This window comes from Suillus fuscotomentosus, assembly GCF_016647785.1.
Source record: "Suillus fuscotomentosus strain FC203 chromosome Unknown F5891scaffold_35, whole genome shotgun sequence".
NCBI lineage: Eukaryota > Fungi > Basidiomycota > Agaricomycetes > Boletales > Suillaceae > Suillus > Suillus fuscotomentosus.
In genome coordinates, this window is record NW_024539547.1 from 1 (window position 1) to 17,429 (window position 17,429).

Below are 17,429 nucleotides of genomic sequence, written 5' to 3' on the forward strand. Positions count from 1 at the left end.
GGCCAAGTCTTGAGACAACGGGAATTTTTTATGAGGTGGTGGGCTTGGTGCATCTAGAGGTCAGAAGATGATCTGATATCCAAGGTCACAAACATCAGCAACCACCCAAACAAGTTTCTTCCCACCTTTTTAAAGGCCACAGAAGATGATTAACCAAGTCTTGAGACACCAGGAATTTCTTGTGAGGTGGTGGGCTTGGTGCACCTGGTAGTCAGGGGTGGTTAGACACCAGAGGTCATAAACATCAGCAAACATCCAAACAACTTTCTCCCCACCATTTTAAAGGCCACAGAAGATGATAGGGTTAGTTTTGGATTGCTAATAATTTTTTGTGATGCTGTATGTTTTCTCCTCCCCCTACATCCACCCATGTTGGCCAAAGATATTGCAAAATTGGTTCAAGACCATGTAGTTACATGACTATGATACATATAGAGCCATTCTGATAAGATTCTAGCCTGCCCAAATAGGGTTATGGCATCCCAATATAGATATTTGGTAGCAAGACATGGCCGGCAGTAAAATGATCATAACTCATGTTCCCGACCACCAACTTCCTTAAGAGTTGGTGCAATAGCATCCCAGTGATATGTTTCATGATCTGAGATAGTCAGAATGGCTAAAGAATGTGGGATGTTATATATAATATATAGCCATAGGGTGTATAGTGGGGCTAGTCTGCAGGTGACATGATTGGTAAGAGTGGCGTGAGCGGTAACGTTGATTTCTTTCACTATGTGAGATATCGATCACCAAGGAGATTTGCAGCCTGTCCCTCTGTAGTCACCGAAATTTCGTATCACACAGCAGCGACAATTGATGCCGAAGGGATTTTCCATTTGGATACGGAATATAGAGAGAGGAACTTATTGTTCTACTTGATAACATCAAGGGGTAAGGGGAAAGCGGAGAGTGGAACTCACCATGCTACTTGATGAAAGGCAAGTACTCACCATCGTGGCGTATTGGATATGTGTGCGCAGCGGAGAAGGTGTCGAAGGCGGAAAGAGAGGGGAAGGTGAAATTTGAGAGTGCCCGCTATATGAAGTATAGGTGGTAGCGACTTCCTGCCAGGCGTTTTAAACACCAGGTGAATAATCAGGCCCATGGACACAACAGAAAAATCAAACCCATTGTCCGTCATAAATTCAATCTGGTGATCTGTGTGGACTTGAATGGGCCAAGAATGGGAACACAGGGTGTCGACCAGAGACATGGAGAAAAGCAACAGCGAGAATGCTTAGGAGCGTCGACACAGTCAAATACTCCACCTTCACAACACGGTGTCAACAATCAGCCAGAAGAAGATTCAACAGGACCGTCCAAAAGACATGGTGCAGGTCAATATCGCTTTCGACAAACCTCCAGGAGATGACAAATGAGCATTCAAGAGGCAGGTTACATCAACGGCAGACTGAGGGGGAAAACCCCTTGTTCTGCTTCAAAGATGTCATCTCTGACCATTATGACGAAGATATGATGCACAATGGTAACAATCGAGAGGAACTCACCATGCTACTTGATGACATCAAGACTGAAGGTAACGATCTAAAAAGTAAGTACTCACCATCAATGGCATGTTTGAGAAAGGGGCAGATGAATATGGGAGTGCATGCTATAAGAAGTATAGCTTGAGGTGACCTTCGCCTGCGATTCTGAGAAGAGAAGGGGAATATTAAGGCCCATGGACATATCAGTCAAGCCAACCCAATGTGCGTCATAAATTCAATCCAATGACGTGTGTCGACTGAAATGGTCCGCCCTCGCCACCGTGGCCAAGGAGGCAATGACGACACCCCCCACTTATGTGTTCCATTATGGTCCGCACAGAAGTTGTGACGCACAATGAGTGAGAGTGACAACCCCTGTCAGACAGACAAACATGGACAAATATCAGACTCAGGGGGTGATTATCAACTGTACCAACTGGAACAGGAAGGTCCGCCCATGCCACGGTGGCCAGGGCGGAAATTATCACATTAGCACACTGCGTCTGTCTGTGGTGTCTGTCGCGTATATGTTATGGCGCACGATGGAAGAATGATAAGATCATATGGTATCTCCCAATATTCGCCAAATGTCAGGCTCAGGGGGTATGTCACTCCTGTCTATCTGTGGTTATACTTGGGCCATACAATACAGTTCAACAGGTTCAGGGGTGGTCCGCCCTTGCCACCGTTGCCACGGCGGAATTTGGAAGATCGATCTTACTCTTTTCTGTGTTCCAATGCATCCGTCACAGAAGATATGACGCACAATTGGTATAGCAGAGGGGTACCCCTGTGGTGAATGTCGGTCATCGCCAAACGTCAGGCTCAGAGGTGGTCCGCCTTTGCCACCGTTGCCACGGCGGAATTTGGAAGAACAGTCCTCCTCCATTGATGTACCCATGTGTATAGGCGGTATACAAAGTGGATATACCACTTGTGCGGTAGTGACATTGTCGTCATTCGCCACTGGCCAGTCAGATCCCACACTTCACTATGGTGCGCAGCTGTCTTCTGTTTTCCTTTGCATCCATCACAGAAGATATGACGCACAATGGCTATAGCAGAGTGATACCCCTGTCATGAATGTCGGTCATCGCCAAACGTCAGGCTCAGGGGTGGTCCATCCGCATGATGTAGTGCTCGACGGGCCATTGTGCATCGGTGTGCTGTTCGCCCATATCATCAATGGGTGGTGGATGCTGCCATTGCCATTCGATGTATAGCTCAACTGGCCATGCAGCGAATGACGACAATGTCACTACCACCTCATCATGGGGGTGGCGCCCCCTGATGTCTAACAGGCTGGCTTATTTATGAATATGATCCACACCGAACATTTCAAAAAGGGACCGAACTCTTCAGGGAGGCCAAATCCATGCGGTATTTCATAAGCTCAGAACTGTAGTTATGGCGCACAATGGCAGAAATATGAGACACAATGATGGGCTCACATGTCTACATATAACTCCACCGGCCAGGTATCTGGCGGCATACTGTATTTTTACATACAGCTCCACCGGTGAAGCATGTAGCGCCACAATGAAATCTAAATTTCATTGGCGATGCATCTTGGTTAGGGGTGGACTGCCACCGCCACAATGGCTCAGGCGGAAATGGCCAAATCATCCTGCTCTGGTCAGGACCGTGTCTCTACCATAGAGAAGATATGGCGCACAATGGGTGTAGTAGAGGGGCGCCATATTTCTGACTGGCCATCATCGCCAAATGGACGGCTCAGGGGCTCACCACCAAGGCCAGCCCGGTATACACGATGGGGCGCCACCCCCATGATGAGGTGGTAGTGACATTGTCGTCATTCGCTGCATGGCCAGTTGAGCTATACATCGAATGGCAATGGCAGCATCCACCACCCATTGATGATATGGGCGAACAGCACACCGATGCACAATGGCCCGTCGAGCACTATATCACGCGGGTGGACCACCCTTGAGCCTGACGTTTGGCGAACATCGCCTGTTTGTAGGGATATGCCAGACAGGGCTACCATTGTGCATCACAAATTTCACTGCGGTGGACAGGAAAGACCCAGACGGAAAGGATGTCTTCGTCCTATCCGCCCTGGCCACTGTGGCATAGGCGGATCACCCCTGGCCCTGTTGAACTTATAACGAACAAACAGAAAGAAAGAAGTGGATAGGTTGCGTCATTAACTTCCGCCCTCGCAACAGTGGCGGAGGCGGACCATATCTGAACCTGTTGAACTTGATCACGAATAAAGAAGAAAGACATAAGTGGGTAGGTCTAGTCCATCACTTCCGCCCTCGCAACAGTGGCGGGGGCGGACAACCCCTGAACAACTATGTATGATTATTAATACTTTACATATCCGGTGAAAGCATACTTCGCTCATTATATTAAATGAAGATGTAATGATGGCGTCAGATGCATGGCCTGTGTACTTGTATCTATGCATGTGGCGCAAAAAGAAGTGAAGTTATGACGCACAATGGGTACTACCACTTCTTCCGTGTAGCTGTCACGAAATGAAGGTGGTGGTAACCATTATGCATTATATCTTCAATTATAATATATAATTATAAAATATTGGCAGTCCTCAAGTTTTGAACCAAGGGGCTGACGCGAAAGTGGAGAGCAGACACATTAACTGCTTGGCTAGGAAGCTGTTATACCAATTAAATAGAAATATATGTTGAGCCATTAAAATAATATATGCATGAAACGATTGTTTCATATCGCCTGTGGAGACTGCTACGTATAATGCATCATATGTGAGGATGTGTTGAGTCTGGGCATGTGATCCGCACTGACACACTGCAGCAATCAACTATGAATAAAGAATTGTCATGTAATATACAGCCGCGTATGGAACTGTGGCAAGCGCGGGGCTTCGACAAAGTGCAGATGATCATCCTTACGATGCATGTATTGAAATATGATACGAATAGGACGTGCGTACATACGATTGAGTCATTGTGAGACTAATGTCTATTATGATGGCGGTAATTGTTCACATGTCTATAGACCCGCCTACGCTACGGTGGCCATCGCGGATCTCGTTCACTTATTGTCGACGTCGTTTGTGTTGTGCGTGTTCTATGATCTCAACCTCGGAGTCAGAGTCTGTGTCAGGTGCAGGTCGCTTCTTGAGGGCGATGGATGTCATAGCCGGATGATTGGTGTATGTCCCGGTCGTGGCTCCAATGTCCACTGCTTTGTCTAGACCAAAAAAGGAGACTGCGATCTTGAATGGCCCGTACTGACGATCTTGCAGTAATCCCATCAGCTCTTTGTACTTCGCCGCTAACTCCTCATTAGTCAACAAGACCCAATCAGCCAACGGGGCGCCCCCCTTGAAGATGCGACTGGAGCGAGCCTTCGCCAGGCCCATTCGCACCAAATTAAGCGACCCGATGCCTTTGGCGCTGTTCTTAGCGTTCCATTGACCGGGAAACGCTTTCTTCTTCGCCAAATAGTCTCGCAATGGACTCTCCCTCTCATACACCGATATTATGTACGCTGGCACCATCGCAATGAACTGGGGCCTCCACGTGCTGCCCTTTCGTGTCCCTTTGTTGGACCTCCAGGGCAGGTTTCTGATTGCATTAGTGGCAGAACGTTCCCCAAGCATCTTGTCGTTGGAGGGCTTGTCTTTGACATCCCAGAACATGTCAGGAAGCACATGACTGAAATAGATCCCTGCGAGCAAGGCGATCCTGTGGACCGGCTTTTCTCGGTCGAAGTTCGCGAAGACCCACTCATATATCTCCGTCAGCATAGGGTCTCTGCTGCATTCTATCTGCTCCAGGCTGAATTCGTCAGGGAGACAGTCGCGTGCGAAGAAATCAGGAAGAGATTGAAGCGTGATTGATTCAACAGCCCATGGGGCTCGCGCATCCGAAGCTTGAGCTTTCTTCGCTGCTTCAGCAGCCATATCGACGGGTCGTGAGTTAGTGCGAGCTGCGACAGAATAAGGACTGTCGACGACGATAGATTTTCCTAGATTGACCCATGAGTTGTGCATGGCCTTTCGCGATGGACGACCTCTCCCTGCTGTGTTGGGCGCATGCCATGGGATGTGCTGAATCTGGAGATTGTTGGCAGCGATGATGTAGGAACGCTGTATGCATTTCTCTGCAGCAGCAGGCGAATTGGCAGGCGCATATTTCAGCATGCGAGAGTATGCCATGCGAAAGACAGCTGTAGAGGGAGCCGTCAAAATAAGAGGAGCAGCGATGGACGTTGGTGATTCGACTCGTGTCATCGCACATATGCGAGCAGCAAAGTCTTGAACACTGAGCTTCTCCTTGGAGGTATTTGGAAGACCCTCCGAAAAATCGCTTGGATCGATGACGACGCAGCGCAGAAGATGTTCGTAAGCTCTGTCTTTGTAGCCGAGAGGATGGTCGCAGGCCAACCATTTCTGCAAAGATTTCAGACGATCCTTGTCTCTGCTCGGACCTCGATCATCGTCCACATCCATATCGTCTGGGTCAGCAGAACATTCTTTCTTAATGGCCGTGGCGACCAAAGTCTTCACGTCCGCGATATAGGACCGCAAAGCCACCAAAGCGATGACGATGCAGTGACGTTCCTGGGTGGTGTATTGGAGGAAGACGTGGGGAGAGAGCTTATTGATGGACAATTCGATGTGAAACCCAGCTTTATAGGCCTAAACAATGGGCGCGATGAGCAAGAAGTTCGAACATACGCATCATGACCTGAAGAAACAGACGCACCTCGAAATGATCATTGCCATAAGTCAGGACTTGCGTCCTTTTGGACGCGATGGCAGGAACGTTGAGGTTGTCGGAGGTTGGCCAATCTGCTGCGCTGATGGTGATGGGATTGTTGATAGTGGTGGTGGTACGGACAGAAGGGGCGAAGGTAGGAAGTCCCTGCTCGAGAATGCTCTGGATCAACCATAGAGGCCTCATCAACCTGGCTGCAAGGACCCTTGCATTGCCCGTATGAGCGTAAGCCAAGGCGCGTTCGAGGACGGAGCATAATTCGACTGCTTCATGCCTTGGCTTATTGCCAGCCTCCAAGAGGGGGAGCTGGTATGCCCACAAGCGCTCGAGCAAGGAAGTTAAGCCGAAGGTCGTCCATTGATACACTTGAGGGAAAGCCTTGAATACAGAACCACAAAAGAGATGAAACAATGAAAGACAACATCAACGACTGTTGATGTATGAAGACAAAGACCTACTTGAGAAGCAAACACGCAAATATGGGGGCGGAGGGCTTGAAAAATATTTGGATGGGACCAGGCAGACGCGAGGGGAACAACGATGTCCTTGTATATGGACCTGAAGAAGAGACAAATGAACACAATGTGCAAGCAAAAGACGGGAAGAATTAACTCACATGCCGTTGCGTTTTTCCGGCTTAAGAGAATCGCACTGAATAATGTAAATGTTCTCCAGACGCAAGGCTCGTGGAACATCATCGAGGCTGATCTTATTGTCGTACCTCTGATGAGGAAGACTGGTCTTGCACTCGCGGACTCGAGCATTGTGAGTGATCTTGGTGGCTGGGTTGCCATAAGCACCTGCGAGAGCAGAGGTGATACGGCCTTGTTGAATGTCGTGCAGGGCAGCGGAGGGACGAATACGATGTGATATCTCATTATAGAATTGACAAGCGCTAGGAATGAGGACCGGAGGAATCCCATTTTCACCATCCAGCCTATCTCCAAACAGATCGTATTCGTCTGGGAGGGGATCGTCGTTGTTCAAGTTCACCGTGCGAGGTCTGCGAGATGTCGAACGACGGATGTCTGATATGAATGGGGCGAAGTGAGGAAGGATGGCGTTGCATTGGATATGGCCCATGGTCCGGAGGAAGGCCTGAGGGAAGACAGACACGGATGGAACAGAGGCGTTCTCTCCTGCATATGCGTCCGGGTCGACGACCATGTCATCATGGTCTGGAATGTAGGATGAGAATAACTCGGAGATGGTCTCCAAGTTCACCAAAAGGCCACAAGGTTTTGCATTGCGACGCAGCTTGCCGTGGAGACGAGGAATGCGACGACCATCCTCGTCATAGACATTATTTTCCCGGCGAGTGACGGGATCGCGATGAGGGAAATCGTCCAGGTCGAGCTCCTCACGAACGTGAGGATCAGGGGAATCATACACAACGCCATGCTCCTGGATGATGTCTTCGTTGGGGACTTCGATCCAGCGTTTGACTCGAGTGCATCTGTGTCGTGCGAGCAGTGAGTTCAATGACTCGCGAATGGCCTATGACGATAGCATTGAAACACAGGAAAAGACTTACGCGATGTCTGTGGCTATGGCTACGGACACATATCTTATGCTGGCATAGGATCTCTCTGCGTGCCAATTTCTAGCTTCTATTGCATGGGTGCGCGTGTTGGAATTTGCGATCGGTTGGTTCTGACCGTAGCGACATGCTACAGCCACAGGAGCTCGACTTAGGAGCCAACCGTCCTGCTTCCAAGTCCTAGGGGCAGCTGCGACCCAATCGTCCCATTCAGCTATGATCGTGTTGTGCAGTTCGAGTACATCGTTCAGACGCAAGTCCCAAGTCGTCTGCGAGCTGCATTATCCATTTTGGATGTCGTAGAGAAACCATCAGTTTAGTGTTCGTATACATATATAAATGACATTATCGAAAGAAAAGCCCGCGCTTGCCACCGTTGTGTGCGCGGGTGAACACATACGAACGAGCATGATCAATGTGCACAGGCATCGAGCACATGTATTAAATGGATACATGTATCCAACACTGCAGGGGTCCTACTACATGATACCTTCAAAGGATAACGATGTTGCACGCAGCGAAACAAGGTCAGGTCATCATTGAGACGCCCTGGCAACCGTTGCGAGCGCTGCTCTGACAGGCATAGACCATCGTTAATGCGTGGTCCGTCAGACCAGTGATGTGTGTATAACAATACTAGTGTGTAGAAGGATATAGGAGCAGATACTGAGAGACTCACTAAATATTTGAGATGTCCTTGATCCTCCATGCGCTCAGGTCATCGTCCGTGCCATACGGATGCATAACGTAAATGGAGAGGGAGGGATTTTTGGACAGGGCGTGAGCCAGGAACATGACGGCCATGCGAAAGTGAGACGACGACAGTCTCGTGTCGCCGTGCACTCTTTCACTGAGTAGTGGGACGTCGTTTGCGATGTCCAAGTCCTCCAGGTTCTCGCGAGGAGCGAATGCCAGCCATAATTCAGACGATGGCCCCGTCCCGATGGCCATCATGCAACCGGTAGGGTCAAAACCCAGCTTACCGAATTTCGGTCGAAACAGACGGGTGGGAAGACAGAGGTTGAGGGCCATGGAAAATGTGTGATCGACGACCTTGTTAGGGAGCAAGGCGTGCAAACCCACGGAGCCTCCGACGACAAGGAAAAAATCGAGGAAATGCTTTGTGCCGTCCCAGGCGAGCATGTCGTCGTCGCTTTGGTAATATAGGTCATCGTCGAGGCGAAGAACCGAACGACGATGCAACAAGTTGATCGCGGTCGCTGTGTCTTGCTTTTTGAACGTCCGTGAAAGGGTGGATAAGCTCACAGACTGAACTCTGGTCTGCTCCCAAGTACGCCCCGCCGGTGCAGGTCCATGCTGGTGCAAGAAAAGACTCTCAAATATCTCGCTTTGAGGCAAGCCATCCTCTGCCTCCACGGATGAAGGGACATCTGCAAGATCGAACGGCCGAGGTTCGTCCTGGTCGCCTGGACGCGCAGCACCTGGAAAGGTGATGGTGCCCAGATCATCATCGCTGTCGAAACTCGGAGAGACGATAATCAGGCTGAAGTCAAGCTGGGGAGGAGTGGAATGGACACTCACGCATTGTCTTCTAGGTCTGACATGGCGCGGACGAACTCACGAACGAGATGGAGAGCGAATGAGGAGTTTGATGCGAGTATCTGGTGGAAAAGGGCGAGAGGTCAATGCCAAGGGCGTGAAAGATGACAGAAATCATACGGAGAGCCGAAGAGGCGGGCTGGAGGGTCGACAGTTTAAACATGTCCGGTCGATTATTGAGTCCATGCGATGCAAGGAGGCTTTTAGCGGGCCAAATAAAATTTTCAAGGATACATTGAAGCGTGACGTTAACGCAAACAAGCATCAAATTTCCAGGAGCAAGGGAACGATCGCAGAAACTGAAAACACGAAGCACGATGAAATCAACATGAAAAGAACAGGAGAGAAAGAGGAACGAACGAAAGAAAGAATAAGTGTCCAGGCCGTTGCTATTGCTATGCTATGGAGAGCATCTGCAGAAACTCTGGAGGACAAGAGGGTTCTGAACAGGCAGATGGGATCCGTCTAGGGATGCGAGTAAGGCAAGGGTCTAAAAAGACACCTGAATTAGTATGAGCGGAACCGGCAAATATGGAAAGCGACAACGACCGAAAGTGCAGGGTCCGATATTAGTGCCAAGGACCATTTCAGTTTTGGATCTAGCAGCAAAAGGTTAGTGGGACAGGGACCCAGAAGGACCGAAACCGGCGAGTGAGACAAATATGAACTAGCACGCAGATTAGAAAGAAGATTGGACTTGATGGGATCCAGGAGCGAAAGGAACACGAATTGTTGGAGTGGGAAGAGGTGGCGAGCGAAATGTACATCTTGAGGAATATGCAAGGAGTCAGCAGCAGCGACCGACAGTTTATGGTGAGGCGAGAGAGAGAGCCAAAGAGGGAGACTCAGACGAGTGGTCGACTGACAGCAGAGGGCAGGCATGCAATTGTGATTACAATCATGGCAGGATTCAGCAGAATGAAAGAAGAATGATGACTGTCGACGACCTGCAAAGCAAGCTGGTGAGGGAGAGGACAAACTAAAAAAGAAAACACAAGAAGAAGTGAGCACAAAGGGGATCGAAGGACAAGGGCGAGTTTCGAAGATCGAAGATTTGAGAATTCAGGTTGATTCGAAATTGGACAAAAGGAGAAGGACGCACCATACGTCATATACAGACCGGAGGACGTTAAACTGAATGAACCGGGCACGTTGAATGAAGAGACGAGACATTTTTGAAAGACAAAGATCATGGAGAGGTGAGAGGCGAGATGCGAGAGAAATTCGGGAGCATAGAACGGTTCTGTGATACAGATGAAGACAGGCGGCTGAGCTGAAGCACAAGACAGCATGTGTTCAAAGTTTGACTTAGATAAGCTGCGGGTATTGAGCGTCCGGAATGAAAATATAGAAAGGAGAATCGCAAGAGATGGATATCAGATAGCAAACGAAAGATTCGGATAAGAATGCAAAGAAAGGTAGAGCAGAGAACGAAGTCCAATGAGAAAGCCGGAGGACGGGAAAGGATCTAATGAGGCGAGGCTGGAAAGATGTTTTGGAAAGATTGAAAGATCGCTAAGTAGCAAACGAACGCTAGGGAAACATGCACCATCAGGAAGAGCACATAAGTCGAACAAATGAGGTATTCAGATCATTCAGCACGTTTCCATCGTAAATAGCATACCGAAATCCATCCGCGTTACGACAAGACTTGAATTGTGGTTTTCACGCGCAAGGGAGGAGAACGAACGTTGCAAAACTAAGATCTTTCGATGTCAAACCATAGCAAGGGATACACGCACATTAAGTCGACATTCACGTTAATATTTACATTTTACATGCATTGGCAGATGAGGGACGACAAGAAGCGACAAATGAAAGTCACGAGTGAGGTATATTGCAAAGAACGGACAGCAGCAACTACGACAAAAATTGAACAAGGAGGGAATGCAACAAGCAAAAACGACGCGAGCAAGACACATATCGAGATACAACTTCAGCGTTTCACAACAAAAGAGAGGCATGGACTTGTGAAAGGAGAGACGTTAGATGGGGATGAGGACATCGTCCGCTTCGTCATCATCAGAGGGCAAGACGACTTTCGCCTTCTTCTGTTGCTTCTTGCCTTCTCCATGGGTGGAAGATGAAGACGACGCGCCTATGGATCATAGGGAAGCAAATGAATATGAATCGTTATGAAGAATAAAATACACGTCAACGCACCTGTAGCTGCACGAGCCCGTTTGGTAGAAGAGGCAGGGAGAACACGTCGTTCTGAAGGGGTTAGGTTAAAGATAGATATCATAAAGGAGGACTCACCGTGCTGACGAGCAGGCAACGGCCGAGTTAGAGGCTGAGTGGGTGTATACGCTGAAGGAAGATACCCATGAACATCCGCCCAGGGAACGGTGGCATAGGCGGACTCACTGGCATCATGAGGGTCATCTATACCAGACATGCGATCCTCGCTCGAAGCATCCTCGTCACATCCATCATCGTAATGTTCTTCCTCTTCAGGCCCATGTTCACGTTCGCCATCGTCAAAGTCAGCGTTGAACCAATTGATGTCGTTTGTGGCGAATCCATCTCCATCTAAGATATCGTCTTCAGGAGTGAGCGGTGGCAGCGTTCCGCTAAATGTATCAGCTTAAAAGAATTGATGATACGTTAATAGTAGAGAAAATATCAGAATAAAAGAGCTTACAATGCGATGGGAGAGACTCCTGAGAAACCGATGTAAGACGGGATGGTGCCGATGAGGAGACTGGAAATCAAAGGACATGAAACAGGTGATCGAAGGATCGAAAATGAAACACGTACCAGCTGCATCGTCCGCGTTCGCCACTGTTCCGTAGGCGGATCCATCTTGGAGGAGATGCTGCTGAGACGGGTTGTTGACATCAGTCTCAGAGTTGTCCAGAGGGCGATCAGCAGGACGCGGGGTGGCTGAATGTCACGTACGAATTAAATGATGTTAACGAATGCGAGTGAGATGAGACGCACCTCCATTGTCCTCAATGATGTAATCTTCGACTGTGGCCTGCTTCCATGACCTGCGAGCAACGTGGCCCGGCTGTGAGGTGGATGTGTCGTCCTGTGGTTCCGGTGTCTCGCGTTGACCGTGCTTGTTAGAGCTATCGTCATCGACTTCGAAAGACAAATGTAAGAACGCTGAGATGCTAATACAAACAACAGAAGCACAATTCACCTGTCATAGCATCTGGATCATTTGATACCACCTTTGCTTGCGTGTGTGTGGTAGGCTGATCTATACACACATTATAATTGTAAGGCATCATTGTGAGCATCCATATATCTAGACACTCACCTGACATATCACCCGCGTGGGCAACCGTGGCAACGGCGGGTGTGGATGAACGCGTCTGGTCATTGGCAGATGCCTCAGACTCAACGTTGGGATCCTTGTCGTGTTGACCGGAGGATGGATGTACGGTTACCTCAGACGTGGAAGGTGCATTGTGCGTTTTGCGAGGCACAGGACGAGGTTTAGGTACAGGACGCGGCTGACCGTCGACAGTAGTGGGAACGTTAGACACAGGAGGCTTGGAACCGGAAGCAGGTGTTTGTCGAATGGTAGGAGAGACGTCAGCTTCGTCAGAGACTTGGATCTCTTTTGCCTTCCCTTTGTTCCGTGGGTTCTTGAATTCCATTTCCGCGTGGTCTTCTGGATCCTCGTAATCATCGTCGTATCCCTATTACGAATGTGAGTATAGGACATTAACGGGAGATATGAGAGACGTCTTGAGCTCACCGTTGTGAATTTGTCAGCTTCACATTGTGGGAAAATGATGTCCAGTGCTTCGACATCAGTGCTGACATTGAACTTCTTATTTGGATTGTCCCACATTTCTCGAACTCGAGCTCTAGATGTGTTCAAGAACACCCCCTGCAAAAAGGAAGATTGATGTTAGCCCAAAATGGTCTCGAAGGTACGTATATGATATCAAATAACGACTGGTTCTTACCCGGAGCAAATATTCCAGGCCTATCGAAACATCTGCTGATATCAGAGCATCCGAAGAGGACGAGGACTTAGCACACGGTAGATTTGCGACATAGTTGATAAGTTTCTGGATCGCGTCCGTATGAGCTTGTTTGAGCGTGAGTCGTTCTTCAAGTTTGTGTTGCTCTTGCACAGACTCATCTTCGAGTGTATCAATGATAGCTTGAGGATCTGCCTGCTTGTCGCTGATGGTGAGCTCGTCCCACCAAGTCCATTCTGCAGTCGTCTCTAACCCGGATCGTCTAATTGTCTGCAGGGGTTGAACATACTGCGCGAGGGCCATCTCAATGAGTCTTCGGAGCGCACCGACCCACGGCTCCGACAATAGCTTTGGACGATAGCTCTGCATGTGCGTCCGCTCCAGAATGATGGCCTGCAGGGTGGGAAGCAGGTCTCGCGTATTGTTTTTGATGGACGGAGATGCCCAGTCCCAAGCTGTGACGTGCAGGCCCATAATGCCGGCAATGGTACGTGCCTCCCCTGCAATGTTCTTCGGATTGATGACGTTCCTTTGCTTTCTCTTCATCACTATGTTATGCAAAGCTTGGTACAAGACCTGCTCGTTTTCTCCCATTTTCGCGACGGCGTCATCAAATGTGCCTTTGTCCTTTGGTCGTGGTGGGAGCTGAGGTGCGATGTTGAGCATCACATTGTTCAGCCTCATGACAAACGATTTTCTGTAAGTCCATATGATTTCTGCGACCTACCATTGAACACAATGTTAGGACTTTCGTTTTTCGACGTCACGCTCGCGAATCGGGACTCACGGCCATATCTGCATCGGGTTCTACGATTCGTTGGTCCTTCACGATGTTCGACATCATGACCGTAGACCAGTCGTCCATCGTGTGCTGTCTCCCACCGATGCGACGGAAATGATCGAGCAGAGGCTCGAACCAATGACATATCTATTGTAGGGAATTTGTAAGTCTCCCAATCTTCCGATGTTCAATCGTTTTCTGTACCTCCACAATGCCAACCTGTGTCCTGACGAGATATTCCCAGATATAATTCATCATCCATGCTCCCAGGATCGGCTCTGGCGCATGTTTAGCTCCCAGCTCCGGAGTCAGGTGCAGGGTCACACGCGCGACGATCCTATCAAGACTTTTCAAGATGTCGTTACTTTTTATCTCGTCTTCGCTCTTCTTCGACAAGGACCACATGTCTCTCAAGGTGCGTATCACGCTCCCTCGATATATACTTAACGCGGTCACATATGCAGGCGTCATTTCCTCGATGATGTCTTCGTACCCCGTAAAGACTGCCTCCGCGTGTTCGTTCAAACTCCCGATAACCTCCATCCACGTCGACAGGTCGCCCTTCTCGTTCTCTTTGCAGGTCCTCATCGATTCGCGCAACGTCGCGAGTTGTTTGGTGGCTTCCTTGTTACCTTTTTCGGAGTCCCGCAGCAACCGAATGATGATGTTGTACGATGGGAACTCTTTGCGAGAAGAGAGCAATTGCAGGAGTCCGCATCGAATTTTGATTAACGTAATGTAGAGCTTGGTCAAGGTGAGCATTGACTTCGCATTTCGTATTGTATGACTCACTCCCATGCAGATCCCAATCGATGTGAACAGCCATGTCACCGTGAACTCTCGCCTTCGACGAAAATGCGGGCCTAGCTTGAGCAGCTGGGTTGCGAGCACCACGCATAACATTTCGTGGTGCAACACCTTCTGAATACGTGCGTTTTTCTTCCCGGTGGTCCGTACCTCGACGAGGGCCGTGGTTGCTGCATCACGTTTCGACTCTTCTGGTGCCGCGTCGTAGGCTACTAACATCCTCTTGAACGCAGTTATTATGACCTCTTCGTCGGTCTCCCCGTACTCGGGCAACGCATTGTTGCGACTCAGATGAGTAGCCAGGTCATCGTTACCCTTCGCTAACAGCTTCCCTACAGAATCAACAAGGTCAGAGGTCCGCGTTGGGAACAGTGGCCTGGGCGGACATTCTGTGATGTCGCGTCTGCTTATACACGCGCCGGCCACTGTGGCATGCGCGGAACACACCACTCACTTTGATTATATACGACCACCCCCCATTTTCCAACACTCTCCGTGATCCCCATGATGACGCGCATATCGAACTGGACCTTGTTGTACGTGTCCATTTGGTCCGCGCTTATTTTGTCCATGGCCCTAAATTTATCCCGTTTCTTCGCCAGTACGTTGAACTCATCGTCTAGCTGTTGTTTGAATTTCACTAAGGCAGCAAGTCGGTGCTGTCCCGATGCGACCACGATAGGGTCTTTGTCGACGAGTTCGAGTTCAGGTACGTCCCCCGGATCAAGGAAATCCTTCGACAACGAGTCTGCATTTTTGATGCGTGCGATATCGATGATGATCGGAATCGCTGTCTGGTCCTTCATGGACATGATCCCATCGCGAAAAGACGTCACTAATTTGTTAGTTTCTGTTTCGTTCTCGGCCCTATCATTATAGGTCCCAAACTTCAATCTCTTGCTGAGTGCGAGTATATTGATCCATGCAACTCCCGCTTTGCATTTGCCGACCTGGGTATCCAACTTCTGCGTCATCTTGCCAACATCATTGTCAAGTACCAGCGGTTCTAAGGGTCTGGTGTCGAGGTGGAGATTCGTCATTTCTCCGTCCTGATAGACGTTTGTGTTAAATTTAGGTGAGTTCTGCTTCTCTTCTTGCGCATTTTTGACTTACCTCTGCATTGGCAGTCTTGCTGCCTCCTCCTTTCGTTTTTTTGGGCATTTGTACAGATAAAATTCTTGAATGTGCGTATCGTAGGTGGTGGTAGGTCTCTGAGATGGATTCCAATCGTTATCCGGCTCCCTTCGCCCTACGCCCTTATATTCCTACTCCCTCCGACCTTCGCCTTCGCCTCGTGTCACAATTGTTCATGTCCGCGATGATCAGATTCCGATGTCACGTGATATTGTTTTTTATTCATTTTATCATGTAATATATACATATTCTAATCTATTCTTTGATATTTCCGCCCTCGCCACGGTTGTGGGGGCGGACATATGTGATTGTCATATTGAATATATAAAAATCTTAATATATATGTTGTGTCTTATATGATGTCCGCCCATGCCACCGTGGCATATGCGGATGTGGGTATATAACAAGGTGTAAAGTGTATAGTAAGTACATACTGATATATGTCGCTATACATCTATTCATACCCACATATACAAATGTTACATATGTGGGTATGAATAGATGTATAGCGACATATATCAGTATGTACTTACTATACACTTTACACCTTGTTATATACCCACATCCGCATATGCCACGGTGGCATGGGCGGACATCATATAAGACATAACATATATATTAAGATTTTTATATATTTACTGAGTCTATCGTGAATAAAGGGTTACAATACCATATCTTGAGTGCATTTTTGTGCATTGTATAATCATCATTTTTAATACATTATTTGTACAATCACCCTCAACTTTAGTTTCAGAGGCCTTAGGGTCAACAAAACCATACATTTAACCGAACCTATTTACAAATATCCTTTATAATAGTAGAAGTACTCTTGATACTCCAGTTGCCACCGTAGTGCTTCAGAACGACATCGACGAGCTCATCGCCTAATATATGATTCAGTACCAAGCCACTGTATGCCACGACTTCATACCAAGTGCTTTGTTTTAGATTTAGCGTAAGGATGACTGGAATAAATGGTAGAACAAACCGGGAATAGGAATAGAGGCGAGGTGAAAGGGGAAGCCAGTCTAAAGTTGAAGCGTTGTCATAGTTGGTTGGTAGAATCCAGTGTGCGTGGTGTAAACGATATTTATATTTACAAGCAGCTGAAGTCGACGTCAAGTGCATGACGGAAATGACCTTGATATACGATTCAGATTTCAATTGAGCTGACATGGTGGAGGATGACTGAGTGTGTCGTGGAGAAGACAGGCGACGTGTTGCCATAGGCTACAGCTGGTCGAATGGAAAATGAGATAGCTGAGCCGCTGGACCTGAAGGCTAAGCGTCACAAAAATGTAGTAAGTAAAGTACGCCGTGCAGCCAGCAGCAGCACAAGGTAGCTGCATAATCAAAGCCACCAGGGTATATAGGAAAGCAAGAGATGAAAACGGTATATCAGAGCACGTGTATCAGCAAAGAAATTCTGAAAGAAATACGGTA

General features: G+C 48.4%; 4 protein-coding genes across 4 annotated transcripts; 2 read left to right on the top strand and 2 right to left on the bottom strand.

The window, feature by feature from the left end:
• Positions 1-924: 924 nt before the first annotated feature.
• F5891DRAFT_981351 (uncharacterized protein) lies at positions 925-1,640 on the top strand (the record flags this gene model as incomplete). The annotated part of the gene is made up of 5 exons (XM_041377090.1): positions 925-1,018; positions 1,054-1,090; positions 1,120-1,340; positions 1,475-1,555; positions 1,591-1,640. 5 exons carry the CDS (start codon positions 925-927, stop codon positions 1,638-1,640), a joined length of 483 nt encoding a protein of 160 aa, XP_041224500.1.
• Positions 1,641-3,088: 1,448 nt separating this feature from the next.
• On the top strand, positions 3,089-3,441 carry F5891DRAFT_1190112 (uncharacterized protein; the record flags this gene model as incomplete). The annotated part of the gene is made up of 2 exons (XM_041367244.1): positions 3,089-3,175; positions 3,229-3,441. 2 exons carry the CDS (start codon positions 3,089-3,091, stop codon positions 3,439-3,441), a joined length of 300 nt encoding a protein of 99 aa, XP_041224501.1.
• A 1,092-nt stretch (positions 3,442-4,533) lies between these two features.
• F5891DRAFT_1190113 (uncharacterized protein) lies at positions 4,534-9,483 on the bottom strand (the record flags this gene model as incomplete). The annotated part of the gene is made up of 7 exons (XM_041367245.1): positions 4,534-6,141; positions 6,209-6,598; positions 6,679-6,778; positions 6,837-7,676; positions 7,755-8,036; positions 8,440-9,275; positions 9,343-9,483. 7 exons carry the CDS (start codon positions 9,481-9,483, stop codon positions 4,534-4,536), a joined length of 4,197 nt encoding a protein of 1,398 aa, XP_041224502.1.
• A 5,513-nt stretch (positions 9,484-14,996) lies between these two features.
• Positions 14,997-16,158, bottom strand: F5891DRAFT_1040589 (uncharacterized protein). Its single transcript, XM_041362029.1, has 3 exons — positions 15,980-16,158; positions 15,455-15,927; positions 14,997-15,388 (listed from the first exon to the last, which is right to left on the bottom strand). Exons 1-3 carry the CDS (start codon positions 16,011-16,013, stop codon positions 15,260-15,262), a joined length of 636 nt encoding a protein of 211 aa, XP_041224503.1. The 5' UTR covers positions 16,014-16,158; the 3' UTR covers positions 14,997-15,259.
• Positions 16,159-17,429: the final 1,271 nt, after the last annotated feature.